The sequence below is a fragment of the Symsagittifera roscoffensis genome, chromosome 10, assembly GCF_963678635.1.
Source record: "Symsagittifera roscoffensis chromosome 10, txSymRosc1.1, whole genome shotgun sequence".
Taxonomy (NCBI): Eukaryota; Metazoa; Xenacoelomorpha; order Acoela; family Convolutidae; genus Symsagittifera; species Symsagittifera roscoffensis.
In genome coordinates, this window is record NC_087071.1 from 12,085,441 (window position 1) to 12,105,023 (window position 19,583).

The 19,583-nt window shown below is 33.1% G+C and overlaps 1 protein-coding gene across 1 annotated transcript; it reads left to right on the forward strand.

The window, feature by feature from the left end:
• The first annotated feature begins 4,122 nt into the window (after positions 1-4,122).
• On the forward strand, positions 4,123-7,558 carry LOC134854979 (uncharacterized). The gene is made up of 3 exons (XM_063871358.1): positions 4,123-4,330; positions 6,306-6,534; positions 7,412-7,558. Exons 1-3 carry the CDS (start codon positions 4,218-4,220, stop codon positions 7,556-7,558), a joined length of 489 nt encoding a protein of 162 aa, XP_063727428.1. The 5' UTR covers positions 4,123-4,217.
• Positions 7,559-19,583: the final 12,025 nt, after the last annotated feature.

Consider the following 19,583-nt stretch of genomic DNA (forward strand, 5'->3'; position numbering starts at 1 on the left):
TTGGTTTAACCTTCGGAACAGGCTACATGTCCTAGAGGATTGTTTACTCATAGACGAGAGAGTCGTCATTCCTACCAAACTGCGGCAGACAGTACTTGACAGTCTTCACTTGACACACCCGGGATCAGCGGTGTGTTGGGTTTGAGTCACCATGTCTGGTTCTCGCATATTCATCGATCAATTGTGCAAATGGCACAAAACTGCAAACACTGCACAGAGCAAGCTAAAAATTTAAAACCCATCTTAGGAAAGAAGATTTCATTCCAAATGGAACCAGTAGTCGAACCTATTGAGGAAGTTCAATTAGATTTCGCAGTGCCCCTTCCGGATGAATTAAATAGAGATGCATACTTTCTAGTTGCAATAGATAAGTGGTCAAAGTTCCCATCAACAAAAATTGTATCAAATACAACAGCAAATATTGCAATCAAGTTCATGCAAAGATACATCTCTAACAACAGGGTGCCAAGAAGATTAAATTGCTATCAAGCGCAAACATTCAGAGCTAAAATTTTCAAATTTTTTGTCGGACATACAATATAAAATTAATATTCGCACCAGCAGATGATCACAGAGCTATAGGAGTGGTTAAAAGAATGATTCAGACAATTAAACGTAGGTTGGCTGTAATGAAAATAGACCAGTCAAATACACCATAAAAGTTAGCTTCAGATGTCGCAGAAATAATAAAAACATTAAGAATCACATCACACGATGTCACAAAAATTTCACATTCTGACGCGCATATGGGCAGAAAACCAAATACCCCCACTTTCGAATATAGGCACAAATAGCTCACCAAACAATCTAATTTGGGAGAGCGCAATGTATGCATGTTTAAATCGAAAGAACGTTACGAAGCCACCTATACCAGCGGAACTTATGCATGACCTTCAGCGCTGATCGAAGGACGAAGTACAGATACAAAAGAAAGGATCACCACCTAAAGCCACACATAAATCACTAGCAAGGACGCTCACCAACACGCAATCACCGACCCAGCCAGAAACAGGTGCACAAACAAAACCCATAGAACTAGCTAAAAAATAATAACTTAAGATACAAGGGAGTACAAAGAACAATAGACAAAACGAAAAAAAACAAGTGGCACGGAAAACTATTCGATTAGCAACAAAAGTCAAGAACCCAGAAACGTTTGAACAAAAATATAAGACCATAAATGGAAAAATCCTAACCTACACACCACACACTGCTTGAGTACAAATTTTTGGAAAACAACCGAGGTTACTAAGAAACAGCGGAACAGGATTTGTCCCTAACCCTTTAATATACGGACCATGCAGAATTTCTCGACTAAGCGATTATGTTGCTTATAAATCCGCACGGAGAATCGGGCCATGCCTACATTTTTTAGACATAGAAAGTCCAAAGACTCCACAACATCCAATGTTCAAGGAGGACACTAGAACTGGGCTACCGATCAAACTAACAGAACAGGAGAAGGCAGCACAGAGCAGAAGCCGAAGCAGCCCCACATAAAGAAAGGCAAACAACAAAGCGACAGGAAACAGGACTGGAGAAAAACCAGTAATAAAACTACAGACGCCACGAGGGATGAGCCTCCAAACTAAGATCGAACAGGAAAAGAACAAAAAGCCCAGAAAAGGATAATGATTCGTCGTCAAGATCGGAGGAGCTCATCTCACAGACACCAAAACGACAAAACCAAAAGCACACACCACCTGCAACCGCAACAAGAATGATCGACTAGAAACAGACAGGCGACACTAGCAATATCACAAGGTAACCCCATCCCAATCAGCACAATACAGATCGCGAGTGCAACCGGGAAAAAGCAATTTGAAATCGATTCGCCACCAAAAAAATCAACGCAAGACTTCCCAAGGAGATTGATCCAGGAGATTGGTTTTTTTGAAAAAAAAAATACAAGGCTTGTGTACAATTTATAGAGGCTATTAGCCCAAAACACAAACCGACCACCACAAATAACAGAATCGACCTAACATCCCCAACAGAAGCAGAAGACGAAACGATGGAAAACAACGTATTATTCGTAAACACGAAGGACACAGAAGTGAAAAAACGAGAAGACAAATATCCACAAAACAACGAAGAGCACGTTAAAATGCACGAAAACATCGACAACAATACCGTGGAAACCGGAGAATAAAAATGAAGAGACAGGACAAACAGTCCTCCCAAGGGAACTAAAAACTCAAACAGTAAAACTCTACGAAATTTTCCCGAGGAGGGGGAATGTCATCCGGCATGGATAGATAAAACTCCGCATAAAACTTATTATGTAAGTTTTGATATTATGTAACGTTAATGTGTACTGGTCGATTGACCCTGATACCGAGGACGAGGACGGCGGTTAGAGTGAACTACGGTTCAGAAAGAGAATTAACGTTAACATTAAATAGTTGTCTTTAACTTCGCTCTCTCAAGAGCCCGACATTATCTATCCATACGGATTTAGGAATTAGCAAATCATACCTTGAGGACTTAGCGGTATGACACTGATCATAAATCAACGAGGAAAACTGAAAAAGCATGCAGCTGATACAATTCAAATTTAAGTTACAAATACAAAAAGAGTTTAAAAAAATGATAGCCTGCAAACATTTGCAACGAAGATAGATAGAAACAAACTCACAACTAACAAGGTTGAAATCAAATTATTGGCCTACGCAGCAGCTCCATTTGGAGTGAGAACAAGGCCAGCGGCAGCGGTACACCCGATTCAATACTTTTGAGAGTTAAAGGTTTTACTTGGTTTTATAGATCATAAACTAAACATCAAAACCCATTATAAAGCAAACACATTAAAATAAAAAATAAATGTAAAACGAAATGCTCATTAATTTAAGAATGATGACTCGCATTTTGAAAAAATCATGTAGAATGGGTCGTACAATGTGTAATTGTATTATAGAGAACAAGTTGCAAGAGTGTTTTTTTTTCTGGACTATTTAGAATTTTTGTCATTTAACGGTTCTGTTCAAAATCGAAGCTATCGGAATATTTAAAATTAGAAACTAATTGAAGAAATTACTGTTTGTATAGGTCTATTTCAGGTACCAAAGCGCCGCATTTTGCTAAAAACTGTTTTTAAACACCAAAAATGGGGCATCTAGAGCCCTCTAAGATATGCTATGAGTTTCATATTAAAGCTTGCTAAGTGCCTAGAGAAAACTAGTGACGTAATTTTATCACAAGGGGATGGGAATTGTTGGTTTGTTCATTATGACATGAATTTGCGTCAAATTCTTTGTCATAACCAAAACAAATGGAAGGATTAAACTTTTGCTTTGGTATGACAAAAATTGTTTTGTTCATGATTTTTGGTTCCGACTTCCAGGAACAAAAGTAGCAGATTATTTGTGCTCGTGGTGTTTTTTTCTTCAGACAAATTTCGACTTTTTAATTTACTATAATTGACATTTTTTTCTAATAACTTTCAAAAACAAATTAGTGTCCTGGGCTTAAACTTAAACATTCATATATTTCACCTGTGATCTTTTTTTGTAAAGTTATGGGGATTGAAATAATATCATTTTGGCTAATTTGGGACAATTCAGGCCCGATATATCTTGCGCTATTAACGCATAAGAGGAGATTTAATTTGTCTTTAAAATGGTTCAAAATTGGTTGAAGCAAGTTTATTAGCCATAACTTATTTGTTACTAGTGTTTTCTACTTTATATGGTGTGCGGGGGATAGTTTCACAAAAAAATCTTAATTTGAAAAAAAAAAACTTTTTTTATTTTTTTTTTCATGTTATTTCTGCTCGGTAGAGCTTAAGAGGCGGTGAAAATATTTAGGACTTCGAAATTGATCGAAGCAAAAAACAGGCATTCAGAGAACCGGTTCTCAAATAATTTACCACAAGTTTTCTACTTCATGATCAAGCAAAAAATCATTTCCACCGGTCTTCAAATGGTTTTTTGTTCCAATGTTGGTCACAATGATTGAGTTTCAGAAACGTAAGGACGAGAGTTTCAAAATAAGGTAACCAAATATTTCCCTTTTGATACAAGTTTTGTATGAAAAGGGAAAAATTCGGTTACTTTTGTCAGAAATCTTCTTCCGTTCAAAATTATATGCTTCTGAAATCAATCATTGTCAAATACGGAATTTCAAACGCACGCTGTGTGAAAAGTATTTTGTATAAAATAAGACTTTTAATTTATTCCATCAAAATATTTCAATAGAAGTTTTGAGAATAGCAAAAAATGGCGACTGAAGAGTCTATGGTAGTGACAGCAAGACAACAGGAGCTAATTATTGAGGACTTGCAAACTTTGACGTCAAATTACAACGAATTCCTTGAAGATGTTTTGGAACAGTGAGTATTAAATGAAAAAAAAGTTACAAAAATTTACAAATCAATTTCTTATATACGTATTTTTTTGCAAAACAAAAGAAATGAGAGACAAAAAACAAGTCAATCGAAATGTATTTTTTGAAAATTTGGTTCACTTTTAAAACTCCGGAGAAAAAATCTTGGTTTGATTTCATCATTAATCCGTGACATGAACTTTCCAACTTTCAAAGAAAGTACCGGGACAGTAAAGCTCTAGGTTATTTTTCTTAAAACTAATTGTGTTTTTTATATTATCTTTTTTTTGGTTGAACTTTAGGAATCAACAAAAAAATTGGTACCTTGAAGTCAAAAAACTTTTTGCCAGTGGCAACTAATTGTAATGGTATGGCTATTTGAAATTTTTCAAGTTTTTCCATTAGCTATAAGTAATCCGCGATTTGATTTCCTGTTTTCCGTTAATGCTTCATCAAAGCGGTTCCAAAGGGAGATGAATCAAAGTATTTACTTCGTATAAGGCAGTATTAGAAGAATTCAATTGTATATTTTTGCATCTGTCATTTGGCCTTCCGTGTAGGAAAAATAAAAATGTGCAAGATTGCTTAGCTCTTTTCCAGTTTCCCCCCCCCCCCCCTCTTTCAAATTCAACTTTGAAAAGCTTATTTAACTTTGTCATAATGCAATGAAATTTGGCGTGGTGAACAAATCAACAACTGTGAACAGATTTGTTCTTCATACTTTACAGCGTAACATCACGCATTTAGCCGTAATAACACGTAAAACAAACATAAAACTCGGTATTTTGCAAGGTGGGGGGACTGGAAAAGAGCCGATTGCTTGTATCAGGGCGAAGCTCTGAATATTTCGACTGCCTTTTAAGGTCTATCGAGCATTAATAACCTGAAAAAAGTATATGTAATAAAACATGATCTTTTTTAATTTGATCTTCTTTGTGAAAACTATCATCCGACACGCCATATAAAGTTCGAAGTGACAGATTTCACTCATTATGGCAAATGAGCTTGCTTCAACCAATTTGGAACGATTTTTAAGATGGATTGAATCCCAGCTTACGCGAAATATATCTCGCGTTAATAATCCCAAATTGGCCAGAATGGCAATCTTTACACCCCCATAACTTTACGAAAAACAATCACAGATGAAATATCTTTTTAAATTTGAGTTCAAGACAAAAATTTTTGTCAGATGATAAAAAAGCTCCATCGAAAATAGCTAATTAAAAAGTCGATATTTGTCTGAAGAAAAAAACCACCCCGAGCACGAATATTCCGTTGTTTTTGTTATCAAAAGTCGGAAGAGCAAGACTGGCCGTATCAATGCGAAGTGCTGAAAGTTCCGACTGCGTTTTACGCTCTATGAAGTAGTGTTCACTCGAAAAATTGATGAATAATATTGATCAAAAAATATGTATCAAAAATATCTTTGAGAATTTTAAAAAGTGTTTGAGATTTTGTATCATCCCACCATATGAAATTCAAAGTGGTTAATTTAGCTCCTAGTAACCTGGCAGTATGACAAATAGCCTGCTTCAATCAATTTGGAACGAGTTCTAAGACGGATTAAATCGCCGCTTACGCGTTTACAGCCCGAAATAAATCACAATTTAATTGTCCAATTTTGGCCAAAATCGGAATGTTTAAGATCCCATAATGTTAAGAAAAATGATTGCAGGAGAAATATCCTTTTAAATTTGAGCTCAAGGCAATAATATCTTTCAGCTGATGTAACAAAAATTCCGTCTAAAATGGCTAATTAAAAAGTCGAAATTTGTCTGAAGAAAAAAAAACCACCCGAGCACAAAGATTCGGTCATTTGTTTCGAAAGACGGAACAATGATAAAAATAAAAACTCAGTTGCTTAAGTTTTTTCCTTTTTTTCAATAACTTTTTTCACCAACAGTTTCACCTGCTTTGAAATTCATGGATAGTTGGAACATTCATCATTTTGCCCCAATTCAACGGGATTTTGTTGTGTTTAGGTTCATGAACGAAAACGATGAAGTTCCCAAAATATTTTCATGGGCCGACAGCAACAAAAACGGAACGGAGCAGCGAAGTCACCCGCGGTTCAAGAATCACGCAAAGGCCATTGGAGTAGCCTTGAGAGACTGTTTGGGAGACTTGAACGCAATTAAGAAACACGAGGAGAGGTTGAATTTTTTGGGGGCTACTCATAACAAGAAAAAAGTGCAGTATCATTTTTATGAGGTCAGTTTTCTTTATAATTTTAGGTTTTTGTGCTGAAATTTAAAGAATCTGCCTGCCTTTTTGTAATTTTTGTTTTTTCAAACAATCGTAAACGTTTAGATTGTTTATTTTCAAAATTAAACTAGACCCAATTTATCACCTTTATGAGGTCATTTAAAAAATATATTTTAGGTGTTTAATGCTGAAATGTGAGAAAAGTGTGTTTTTTTTTCACGATTTTATGTTTTTATGCTGAAATGTGGTTCAAAAATGAGCAATTTTAGTTAATTAATTTCCATTAAAACTGGTTGACCTAAAAGAATATTGCCAACAACTTGGCATTAACCAGATCAACAGTAGAGTTCGCGCAGGTATGGAGGTTCCATTCCTTTTTCATTACCGAGTTTTACTTGAATAACTTTTAATTCACAATGTACAGGACACAAGAAGCATTAAAAACGAATGATTAGGCTATTCTATGCAAACTTCGTTTTCATAATCTTGTATCAAAAACCTCGATATATCAAAACCTCAATATATCATATATCATTGAATCTATAGGCAATTTATTTAGAAAAAAATATTTGATGGCTTTTTGGTAAATCATTGTGATCTACTCATATTTACAAAAGCGGCCACTGAGTTCAAGTACTAGAAGTTTAGAGAACCTACCTGCCAGGAAAAGACCAAAACTATGGTCCGACCTTTTTTCGTCCGTTTACAAAAAATTTATCCTCCAAGAAGACAAATTGTTCATATATGTATCTTTCTTGCCTTTATGAGCTGAAAATATTGATTCAATCTAAAACAACAACAAAAACAATCACAATGAGCCTTAAATTACCAATCTCTGCATAGAGAACCAAATAGTGACTGCCAATCATTTCTTATGTTTCAGAAGCTGGGTGGTTGCATTGTGAATCAAGTTCAGAAACGGATAAGCGACAAATGGGACGAAGAGAGAAAACAAGCATGGGAGAAGGCGTATGAAATCATCACCTTCTTTATGATTGTGCGGTTCTGGATGGGAAACTTTGGATCATAGTTGGATTGAAAAAGAAACCTGATTATCCAGAAATTGGTAGATTGGTCCCAAACTAACTGAAAAAACCAGCTGTCAACAATTTTAAATAAAATCAGCAAAATTTCCATGAAAAGCTTGTTAAAAAGTTACCTCATGTTAACCTATATTAGCCATCAATATTCACATTAAATAAGTTTTCAGCAGCAAACTCTCATCGCAGATACTGTTAAATTTGAAAAGCTGCTCAAGTTCATTAATTATTTTTTATTTGATCACAACTATGCACTTGGGGTAAGTTGACATAAAATAAAAATAAAAGAAGTGTAAAGATCGTGCTTTATTGAAAAAATTATTTATTCTGTAATTTATTAGTGCTCCTTATAGTTAGTTATAAATGTTATTCCAAACTATTCAATGATGCAACTGAGACTAGTTATGATATGGCTCTTGGAAACAAGTTATTGACTGGAGTCTTTTCATTTCACAGATTCCAATAATCAGCTAATTTTTCAGAAAAAATGGCAGATAATTTCCGGTTTTTTAGTGTCCAGCAAAAATTGATTTTTAAACTAAAAAATTCTGACAAAATTTGGTTATTGTATGGCACACATTTAAGTCATGAGCTCAATATTCCTTTAGTTTTTAACCGTTCGTTTTTTCGATTTTTTTTCATTTTGGTATCATTATTGCACGTGAACCTATCAGATGTCTGATAAAGTGTATATCGTACTGGTGAACTAATTTAGTTCAAAGAAATTTTAGATGAAACGGTGCATGCTAATGAACCCAACTTTTGCGTTACCTGGCAGTAAATTATCCTTTTGAACTTGTCGTTGCCTGCATGTGTCCAAAAAACTAAGAAAAATGTTAGTTTAAAAAAAGTTTTCTATTTTTCTGATCAACAAAAAATTTGTTATGGCTTGCTTTGCCTTACTAAAAATGTGTTCATATTAGATTTTATGTATTCAATTTTTTTGCTATAAGTATTTCTAGCTACTCATCGGTATAAATATCCTACTGATTGCAGAATTACTTTTTGAGAAAAAAAACCTTAATATTGCTCTTTATTGATCTATATTAAAAGCATTAAGAATGTTCAGAAAATATAACCTTTGAACTGAATTTTTTTCCTTAAATGAGACTTTAATTTCAGTAACGTGTTTTAATAGTTCCTTCATGTTCAGTTTGAAAAGTTTTCTGTCAAAATTTTAACTAAGATCTGCAAGTTTTTGTGCTTTTTGCCAAGTCAATTTCTGAGAAATCAAAACGTCCAGAATTCCCGCATCGAAGTTTAGTCGTAAGTAATCGATTATAATGGATTATTATGATGATATTTTCACAATTATAATTGATTATAATTACCAAAATTAGGTCCTTAAAGGGTTTATAATCGATTATAATCGTTATATTTTCCAAGAGATTATAATCTATTATAATCAATTATAATTGATTCTAGTTCCAATAGAAAATCTCTTATAATCGATTATAATTGTGATAATTTCCAAGAGATTATAATCTCTTATAATCCATTATAATTGATTCTAGTTCCAACAGAAAATCTCTTATAATCGATTATAATTGTGATAATTTCCAAGAGATTATAATCTCTTATAATCCATTATAATTGATTATAGTTCCAACAGAAAACCTCTTATAGGGCGTTATAATTCCTAATTTTTTCAAAAAAAAGTTGGTGAAAAAATTAATTATAAGAAAATTAATAAACAAAGAAAATAATGATAGAATATTCAATATGAACAAAATTAAAACGAGTTGAAGGATTTTGTGAATATTGTGGATTATTCTTGGAGGGGTGCCCTGGATGTAGAATAATTTAATACAGATTTCAAGAGATTATAATCGATTAACAATTGATTATAATAGATTTTTTTGAATTTTCACTAAGACAGCTACTAAAATCATACTATAATCGATTGTTATCTCTTGAAACTGGGTGCGGGTTGTCATGTATTGGTTTTGGGTTCAGCGGAGATTGTAAGACAAAAGCAATGCCCAGAAGAAAGTGAGCATCTATCAGCTTTGTTAAAAGAGATTTCGATGTGCCATTGGTTTACTTATGCTCAAGTAAGGCCAAGTAATCATTTATGTAGTCTTTATGCACACCAGGCAATTGACAATGCAGAAAGTTTCTCGATAGTTTTGTGACCGCTTTTTATGTGCTAAATCATGAAAAGATTATGCAATTAAAATAGTAAAACTGTTAGATTTTCTAGCTTCAGAAGCCTCACCCAAAGTCCAATTAGTCAAGCTTAAGATAACAATAAGTATTTTCTTAAGCTTGACTAATCGTGCACTTAGATTGATAGCCGGAAAAAAGTAAGGAAAATCTAATGTTTTTCTTTAAGGCTGATTGTTTGTATTCACTGAATAAAAACTTCATTTGGAAATATTGCAAGAAAAGCAACAGCACCTGTATATTTTTGAAAAAAAAAGAAGAACAATAAGAGTGTAGTCATGTGTTTGAGTCATGTTTTTGTTCTTCGTTAAGTTTTTTAGTGTAGACAATGTTTTACAAAGACTGACGAAGATTTTAAAATGCCTTTAAAAACAATTTTTGGTGGCATCCCTCAGCCAATCAAAATTGAGTAATAAAAATCTCAAAGTAAATCGCGAAAATCTCTAAGTAAATCTAGGCCATTCGTGTTGATATTGACCAATTAGATAATAAGCAGATGAGTTTTCGAGACTGAAAATTTCTTATGAATTCGAAATATCAAGTATAGATATTTATCTGAATAATATCGCGGTTGTAACACAAAATTCGTAATTTTTTGGTTAATTTCTACTGATTTAATACATTTTCTGTTAATATTGAATTTGATTTTGTGCGAAAGGCATTTAGCTAATAGGAACGTTTAGCAATTTTGATTGGTTGAATTTTTTCGAGCATTCGGTCCCTCAAGCCTGAGAACCCTCCCCACAATTTTTAGCAACGGCTCAAAAATGCATGTGGAACATTTTTCTTACGTAACCTTAATTCCAATTTTTTGATATCTCCCTCATTGTAATATTGTGCTTTCAAATCTTCGTAGGCAATTATTGATTAAATTAATCAATCATTTATTTTTTGTTGTATTGATCTAGAAACTAATTGAGCCACTCTGATTAACAATCTATTTGAAAAAAAACATACAACAGCCATAAAATGTCTCCAGTTTCACAAAAATTAAACTTACTTTAGGTTCAACAATTTAAGATAGCACACAAAATTGTAATAAAACAATGAATACACACGCAACCATTTTGGCTTTTAAAAAAACAGTCGAAAGGCCTACAAGTTAAGATTGCTCTCAATGAATTTTTCTCAAAATATTTATGAAATATTCGTGAAATAATATATCTAAAATTTATATTCACCATATTTTAAGTAAATCAATTTGTATGTTTAATTCCGCTTAAAGTTTTACTAAAACTGTAAAAAGAAAATTCATTGTGAAAACTCAACAAGACTGCTCGTATCAGGGCGAAACTCGAGGTTTATGGAGCAGTAATAACATTAACAATTACCGCAATACCTAATATCATTAACAAATTAAGTATACGCCATATAAATTACAAAAGGATAAATTTCGCTCCTTTTAACATATCAATTATCTCAAGTAAGCTTCTTTCAACCAATTTGGAACAATTTCTAGACGGATTAAATTTCCGCTTATACCTTAAAAGCGCGAAGTATATCGCGCGTTAATTGTTCCGAAATGGCAATCTTTAAACCACCAGATGGCAACCTTAAAGATGGCAATCTTTAAACCACCAGAGGGCCGAAATGGCAATCTTTAAACCACCATAACTTTACAAAAATTGATCACAGGTGAAATATCTTTTCAATTTTAAGCTCAGAACAACAATACCTTTTTAATGATATAAAAAACTCCGTCAGAAATGGCTAATTGAAAAATCGAAATTTGTCTGAAGAAAAAACCCACCCCGAGCACAAATACTCCGTTACTTTTGTATCGAATGTCGGAACAACAAGTTATTAATACAGTAAATGCAGTTAAATTAACTCATACAGAATTAAAACGCAGGAAAAATAACAGATCAATTGATGGATAACCGTTTTTGCAAACAATTTCAATGATTGAAACTCTTTTTCTTCTAATTGGAAGGTCAACAATCCCAAGTGTTTTTGAAACACCCAATTCATTGAAACACCGTATTTTTAGGTATAACTGAACGAGCCCTAGCTAAGACAATAGCTTTTTGGTTTTATCGAATGATCGTCTCGTTTTTACATGCAAATCAAAAAGGTGCGTTCAACGGTGCCGAAGTAAAACAGTGTCGAAACTGAAAAAGTGTCCAACAGTGCCAAAAAAATAATGATTTTTGACTTTGTTGGACGTTATTTAGATTCTGTTGTGTTTCGGCACTGTTGTACTTTCGCACTGTTGTACTGCCTCAAATCAAAGTATTTACACTTTTAATGACCGAACATTTTGCTCAAGGTATTTAAAAAAGAAAGCTACTTTGGAAGAACACAAACCTCTACAATTGCTTTTTGCTCGTGTATTAACCAATAGCCAGTTAAGTGAACAGCCATTTGTTCAGTATAAATTGGTTTTTTTTCTACAACTAAAATTAACACTTGCAGCAGGCCAAAATCGGCGTGATTAAGTTTAAAATACGTAGTTGTTGTTTTGAGAACACAGATTTTAAAAATTGCTGAGATTTTTTGAAAAATTGTCCAAGCTTTCCACATTTTTTCAAGCATTTGTTTCAAAATTAAACTTTGCTCCCACTACCTCAGAAAACGAATGTATTTTTTCTGGATTTCTTCTTCAATTAATGAAAAATTCAGTATGTTTGCACGTACCGTCCATGTGAACAATCTCCCCCCAAAAATTAAATCGCAAATTCAAGCCGCAATGCCTGCATGCACTACGCTCATATCTGATTGGCTGAAAAATAATTTTTTTTAACCAAGTGAGCAATCTCCCCCTATTTTCATTCAGGGGGGATATAGTTCAATTGGTCCTTACGTTCTTATTTCTTACACAGCGACAGTTTTATTTATTTTATTTCAGTTATCACAATGATAAGAAACGCCAGAAACCCAATTAGAAGAAAGGATGCGTAGCCGATTAGAAAGACGCGGTCAATTATATTTGCTAATCTCGACCATGCAAGACTTGCTGCTTTGGAGTTCATCTGAGCTTCGTCATCTCCGGTTGATTCAGTTTGTTCGGCTGTTTCTACGCGAGTGATTTGGTCCATTTGGTTAAGTCGGCTTGAAACCTCGTTTTTCTCTTCAGAAATGAGAGTCAAAAGCCATTTTGGAGCTGGTTTCCCTTGATCCGCATTGAAATGAATTTTAGCTATTAACACACACTCAATTACTGAAAGAGCTACCATCATAATTTGGAAAATAACGTATACTCCAATCAATGGAAAATCTTTTTCCCCACTTGCAGGTAAAATTTCGGACAGAACCAGGAGTTCTAGTATTTGAGACAGTAGAACAGTAATTGCCAGGGAAACCTTTTCTCCCGATTCCGGAGGAAGGATAAGTGCAAGAACTGAAATTAGTCCCATCAGAATTGTGGGAATTAAAATGACAATTATGTAGTAAGTCGGATGTCTTTCCAAATGTAACGTGTATTCAAGTCGGTCATAAGTATAATTGTAGGACTTTGCATAGAAAATTTCCTCTTTCGCTCGGTAAGTTACAGGTTCTTGTAGCTTCCAATTCGACGATTGTTGGAAAAAAACGAGATCCAGTTTTTCAGGATGGGAGAATTCGGGATCTGTTGTCAGACGATAGTCATTTTGGGTCGAAATCCATTGACCAGCATGGAAGGTACACACCTAAAAGCGATTAGAGTTTTTTCATGAAAAACATAGCTTGAAATACCCTAAAAGTTTAAGCAAGTTATTTAAGTCTGACTCTGATTTGGCTACGGGCAATTCTTGAGAAAAATGATCAAAAAGTGGCAAATTGATATTTTTGACAAATGTGCAATTTGGCACCCTTATTTTTGAGGCAATTATGTTTTGTTGTTTTTGCCGAATGTTTTTTTTTTAATTTTGTGAGTTTTTTTGATCAGAAAGCGCTGAAAAAAACTTCAAATGAAAACTAATTTTACTCAAACTGATAGCTAAATTTTTGTGGTTTAAGCAAAATTTGATTCTCATATTATAAATCTAATTGTTGATACAAAAAATCAAAATAAAAAAATATGAATAAGGAAAAAAGTACCTGAGTGTCGAATGGAAATAGTCGTACACGAAGATTGCATGTCAATTTAACATTAACGACACCACTGTCTGGAACCACCAGTCCGTTGTAAAAAATATACTGCCCGTCGAATGATTTGTAAACCACTTCAGTCGCTTCCAGGAAAGTCACATCAGGGTTCCAGACGGTGCCTCCAAGTTATTTTTCAGTTAGTTAGTTTCCTCAAAGCCATTTTTGAAGCTCTCAAATCATCAATGTATCAATACACACTACAGTTAGGAAGAAAAATACGGAACAACATTTTGACGTTTATATAGTACGATCCAATTTGATCAAAAATTTTGGTTTTAGCCTGCCAAAATTCGTTCAAACAGTTTTTGGTTTATTGTTTTCTGCTTCAAATTTAATTTAGAAGATTCAAATTTGAATTTCAACGCCATTTCGAAATAATATTGTATTTAAACTCCGAGTATTTTTAATATTGAGAATTTTGCTAGCGAGCATGGTTATTAGGTATAAAACGTTCCGACTTCTAAAAAAAATAGATCAATGTGGGATGGTTTTTATTTACTTCAACCAATTTTTTTTAAAAAAATTGCAGAGCTCAGTTCGAAGGTGTAATCTAGTATTCCCAAACCGTTTTTTTTTTCTATGCTAAATGCACTTTGTGCTTAGGAAAATTGCTCGCTTAACTTTTTGAAGACTTCAGCTATGATGCTGTAAGCCTAACAAGAATCCGACTTGGTTTCGAATTGAAATCAAAATGTTTCGAACTGAAATCAAGCAAACTAATTGGTCCTATTATTTTCTTATAACTACCAAATTATTGTAGCTTAATGTTTTATATTAACAATCCCAGCTTTATTTTTTACCAAAAACCTGGCGAAAAAATTTTAGAATCCCAATTAAGGGCAGTCGGAATATTCAGTTCTTCGTTCATAAATCCGAGAAGTCTTGTTCATGAACAAGGTTTTTTCGAAAAAAACATCCGCTACTCGAATGGTCGAAAATTTCACATCTTACTTACTACATCTCTACATCGTGCCAGAAAAAAGTTTGCACCACTGTGACCCAAAGTTTTTGTCAAAACTTATTGGAAACAAATAAAATGAACTAAAAAGAATCAAAGATTTGTCCTGATATTTCAGCAATCTGTTTTATATGTTTCAGGGATTCATTTGATTATAAACAACTGAAACCTCATTGAACTTTTGGAAGAGAACAAATTTTCAGATAAGAGAAGAAACTTTGTCGAGTGCTCTTGAAAATTAAGCACAAAAAACTAGTTTGAAATTGATTTCTACAAAGCCGAAAAAATTCTCTCAACCATATTTGATATGAAATAACGTATTGTATAGCATTTTTTCATTTTTTTGCACGTACAGTTTTGCTCAATGTCTCTATCACTCATTTTGATCCTAAATTTTTTTTATGGTTGTTAGTTACTTTCTCAAAAAATGGGAAACTAACAAAAAACACCTTTTAATAAAGAGAATCCAAGAAAACCAGTCATGTTTGGATCCCAGTTTATGTTAGTTACACGGTATGAAAGGTAAGTCCACAATTTGACGTTAATTGTTCCTTCTTTTTTATCTACTCCCAGAATTTGATAAATATCGGCAAGTAAAAATACTGATCGGTTTATCAAATTAGAAGGAGGTGAATGTTTTGTTAAGTTTTTTCTAACTGATTTCACAAAACGTTCTTCCTCGTCGCTATCAAGAAAACAGTTTAAGCGAAAGAAAAATAGTGCCAAAATAAGAACCGAAATTTGGATAGAAACCATTTCGCTAAAAAAATATTGCCGATGATTTAAATCAAATTAGTTTTAAAGAAGCATTGTACCGCGCAAAGTAATCAAAAGCAAATTGCCTCATTAAAATTCAATAATCAGGCAAATTCAACCATCAAAAATTCAAGGATGGTAATATAAATTCATCAATTTAGATTGAAAAGAAAAAGTGTGTGAGGTAGGAATATTGAGTAAATTATCTTTGCGCGACAGAATAATTTTTTGAAAAAACTACCTTACGAAACTGAAAAATATCTAAAATATTGAGAGTTATGATTTGAATTTCAATAAAATATACTATAAAATTTGCTAAAAATATTCGCTTGGTCATGATCTGAGAAAATAATACAAAAAACTTTTGTGAAAGATCCAATAAAATTTTTGTAGGGTTGTTAAAAATTTATTGGAATCAATTTTAAGTTTTTTAACCTTCGAAATATTTTATTTTTAGTTCCAATAAAATAACTAAAAATCACTTTTATCACCACCAAAAACGTTTTTCTGAAACAATTAATATTTTCTCAAGCATGATTTTTTTAAGATGAAATTTAACCTTAATTGCCTGTGTTTACACAGTGCTGTTGAGTATTTTTTTTCAAAACAATATTGTTTGAGATAATCTTTCAAAATATTATATGTACACTTTAGTTTTTTTATCCTAGTTGTATTGCTGACTTCTTGCTAAAAAAAATTGTTTGTCTGGCTCAACGTATGATTCATTAACTTAAAAACTTTCAAAGTTTCACAACAAAATTTCCTCACTCATAACTGCAACAAAATGTTTTTTTTTTGTTAAATTCGTCAATAGAAAAACACAATTACGGAAAAAAAGTACGTTCAACCTCTTAAACTCAATTGTTGCCCAATTAAATGCGTATTGTTTAACGGTCTTTGGTGGAAAACCCAAGATGCTATGTCTGATAGCCTGGTATTGAATAAACGTTGAAGAGCCTTAGTTTTTTCAACATGATCATTTTGTATAACTACTACTTGTGTGTTGCCTGTGTGTCGTAATGTAATTGAAAAAAAAAGATTTAAATACAATATTTTTCCAACAAAAATCTAGTTATTAAAAATGAAATATTAAAGATTTCAATGAGTATCAAATAAAAAAAATAGAATATAACGAGAGGCTGGATTCAGTGGAAAAGAAATATTATGAAACAGCAATTTTCAAGCTACAAGAAAACCTTCTTTACGTTTTTATTGACAAAACATTATCTAATTTTGAGTTTGAGCGAATTTCGTTTAAGAAGCTATCATAATTTCTTGTTGCTTATTAACATGATTTTTTCCAGAATTTTTTTTGATTTTTATTGATCTCATGGTACCAAGGGTACTTCATGTTTAATGGAAGTTTTCACACTTTGATACAATTGTATCTCGACTAGCCCAGAGATTACCTCTAACAACGTTTTTTCCGCTCCAAGTGATTTATACTTTTTCTTCAACTTCTCCAAACAGAGTCAATCAGTTACCTGATCTTTATTATATTATGACAAAAATCACAAAATACATTTAGCATAATTGAAACATTTTTCGATAAATTTACGCTGAAGTAGAAAATGCTGACGGTGAAACAAAAACTTTCCTCCAAAAGTGCCAAAACAATCTTTCAAAAAACCTCATTTTGAATGAAACTCCTTGCAACAAAAACAGAATAATTTTCTATGCTTCACAATTATAGTTTCCCAGGTAACACTGTAAATTCGAGATCTACGGTTTCCTGCGGCAAGAAGAAATTATGTTTACTGAAGTTTTTTCGAATATCAAATTTTAGACCAAGAGTTTCATTCCAGTTTTGTTAAAAATAAAAGCAGAATTGTGAAAAAAAATGAAGTTTTGAAACCGGAATTTATCATTTTACTGATTCTTATTGTTTAGTTGCAGCATATGCATCCTCAAAAAATTAGAAAGATCACATTAGATCTTTTTTCTACTTATTCACTTTCTTTGTTTTTTGAGAAATCCGAGAAAGTTGAAGCACAGTTTGAAATATAACGCATTTTTGGTTAAAAAAGTAGAAGCAAAGGTGAGAGAGACAAAACATAGGTCGAGCAACGTCAACGCATAGGTCGAACAAGTCAAAACGTAGGTCAAACAAACCGTAAACCGAGGTGAAAATCTCAAAAAAATACAAAAAAAACTTCAAATTAAGCAAATAATTCGAGACCATTTAAATTAAAATTGACTAAATTTGGTGGAACCAAAATAAGCAGTGAGAAAAATTTTAAAACTGTTAGATCTATAAAGCATAAGAAAAAATTTAATCGAGATCATCACAAACTTTGTAGCAAAATATATTTTCTGCTAAATTCGACTTCGATTTTGATTTAGTGACAAATCTTAGTCTTTAGTTGACCAAAACGTCGCTATCTGGGATTTTTCTTATTTGAATCTTACAGCTTCTTACGAATATAGGCTCTGAAAGTATTAGAAGACAGTAGTTTTTCTCATAAGAAAATTGTAAGTTAAGAACTTTTCTTACAAGAAAACATTACGAGGCCAAACTGTGCATTCTGTGCATTGTATGCGGATTCCACAACAAGTCAAAATCGAATTTGTCGCGGAATCCACATCATTGCTACTTTTTAAAAAAATTTTCTTTGCTGTTATGGATTCCACAAACAAATACTTAAAACACTGTTCCGCTCAAAATCGCTCGAAAAATAGACGAATTTGCGGAATCCGCAACCGTATTTGCGGAATCCAAAACAGTTTATGGAGTCCACAGACAAACATTAAGACATGTGTATAGTTAAATTGAGCTGTTGAGGAATCCGCAACTGTAAGTTGAATCCACAAAGTGTTTGTGGAATCCGCAATTTTGTTTGCGGATTCCCTTTACATATATGTATATATGTAGTAGCCTTTAAAATTATTTCTTTTTATATACATGATTTGATTTCACTGTAATAGAAATTTACTAGAATAGAAAGTTACTAGAATAAATCAGTGTTTGGGATTAATGGATTCCCAATTACTGACCAGTATTTGGGATCGATGAAATCTCAAATACTGAACTAATTCGACAATTTGCTATGCGTTGGGTTTCTAATCACTCTCAACGTAATGACTCCAAATAATGAATTTCTTCCATATTTATTCCACACTATTCCAGTTTTTGAGATTCCATCATTCCCAAATACTGAACAGTATTTGAGATCGATGGCATCCTAAATACTGACCTAATTTGTCGATATGCTCCATACACTCTCAACTCAATGACTTCAAATATTGAAATTATTCGGTGTTGTCTTTCCAAAATATTAAAAGATGACATCCACCGATTTAGGTAACCAATGTTTTAAGACTTGTTCGTGGATTCCGCTGACAATGGTTAAGTCTTAGCTTTTAATTTCCGCCTTGCTAGAAATAAGCATTCCAGCTCAGCTTTTAATTGTTCATATGCAAGTTCAGTATTGAACAAATTTCGGAATCCACCTACAGTTTGCGGAATCCTCTTACATTTGCGGATTCCGCTTACATTTTTGCTGAATCCACTTACAATTGCGGAATCCAAAACAACTAGCTATATTTGCTTGTTGCGGAATCCGCGACACAACAAATGTGCCGACAACATTTACGTTACACTCCTATGTACGCGGAATCCACGGTTTTGTAACTGGAATCCACTTACATTTTGGAACATGTTTAAAGATTAGTTTTTGGAATCCAGGAACATACAAACACAAATCTGTGCGCCTCTCCAGTGCACAGTTTGGCCTCGTAATGAATTGATGATAGCATTTTTTCCCAAATAGGTTTTCAAAATTTTTGTGCTTTTATGTATAAAAATTTTCCCAACGCCAGTTCAAAAATTCTCTCTTGTCACAGAAAACAAAAAACAATAACGAAAACTCGTATGCCAAAAAACTCGTTTGGCTTCATGAGTATACTGCAAAACCCACTAACTTTATACAATTAGTTTTTTCTGATAACTAGAAATTTTGACGATATATAAGTGAGCCCGTTTATACAACACGCCCGCAGCCATTTGACATGATTCGTCAAAGTTGATTTTTGTTGCCTCCAAAATAATTTCAAACGGTTATTTA

Excerpts from the sequence above, each read along its gene's own strand:
- LOC134854979 (XM_063871358.1), top strand. The coding sequence starts at position 4,218 with ATGGCGACTGAAGAGTCTATGGTAGTGACAGCAAGACAACAGGAGCTA. Across the intron at positions 4,331-6,305 it reads CTTGAAGATGTTTTGGAACA|GTTCATGAACGAAAACGATG; the intron begins GTGAGTATTAAA and ends TGTTGTGTTTAG. Across the intron at positions 6,535-7,411 it reads TGCAGTATCATTTTTATGAG|AAGCTGGGTGGTTGCATTGT; the intron begins GTCAGTTTTCTT and ends CTTATGTTTCAG.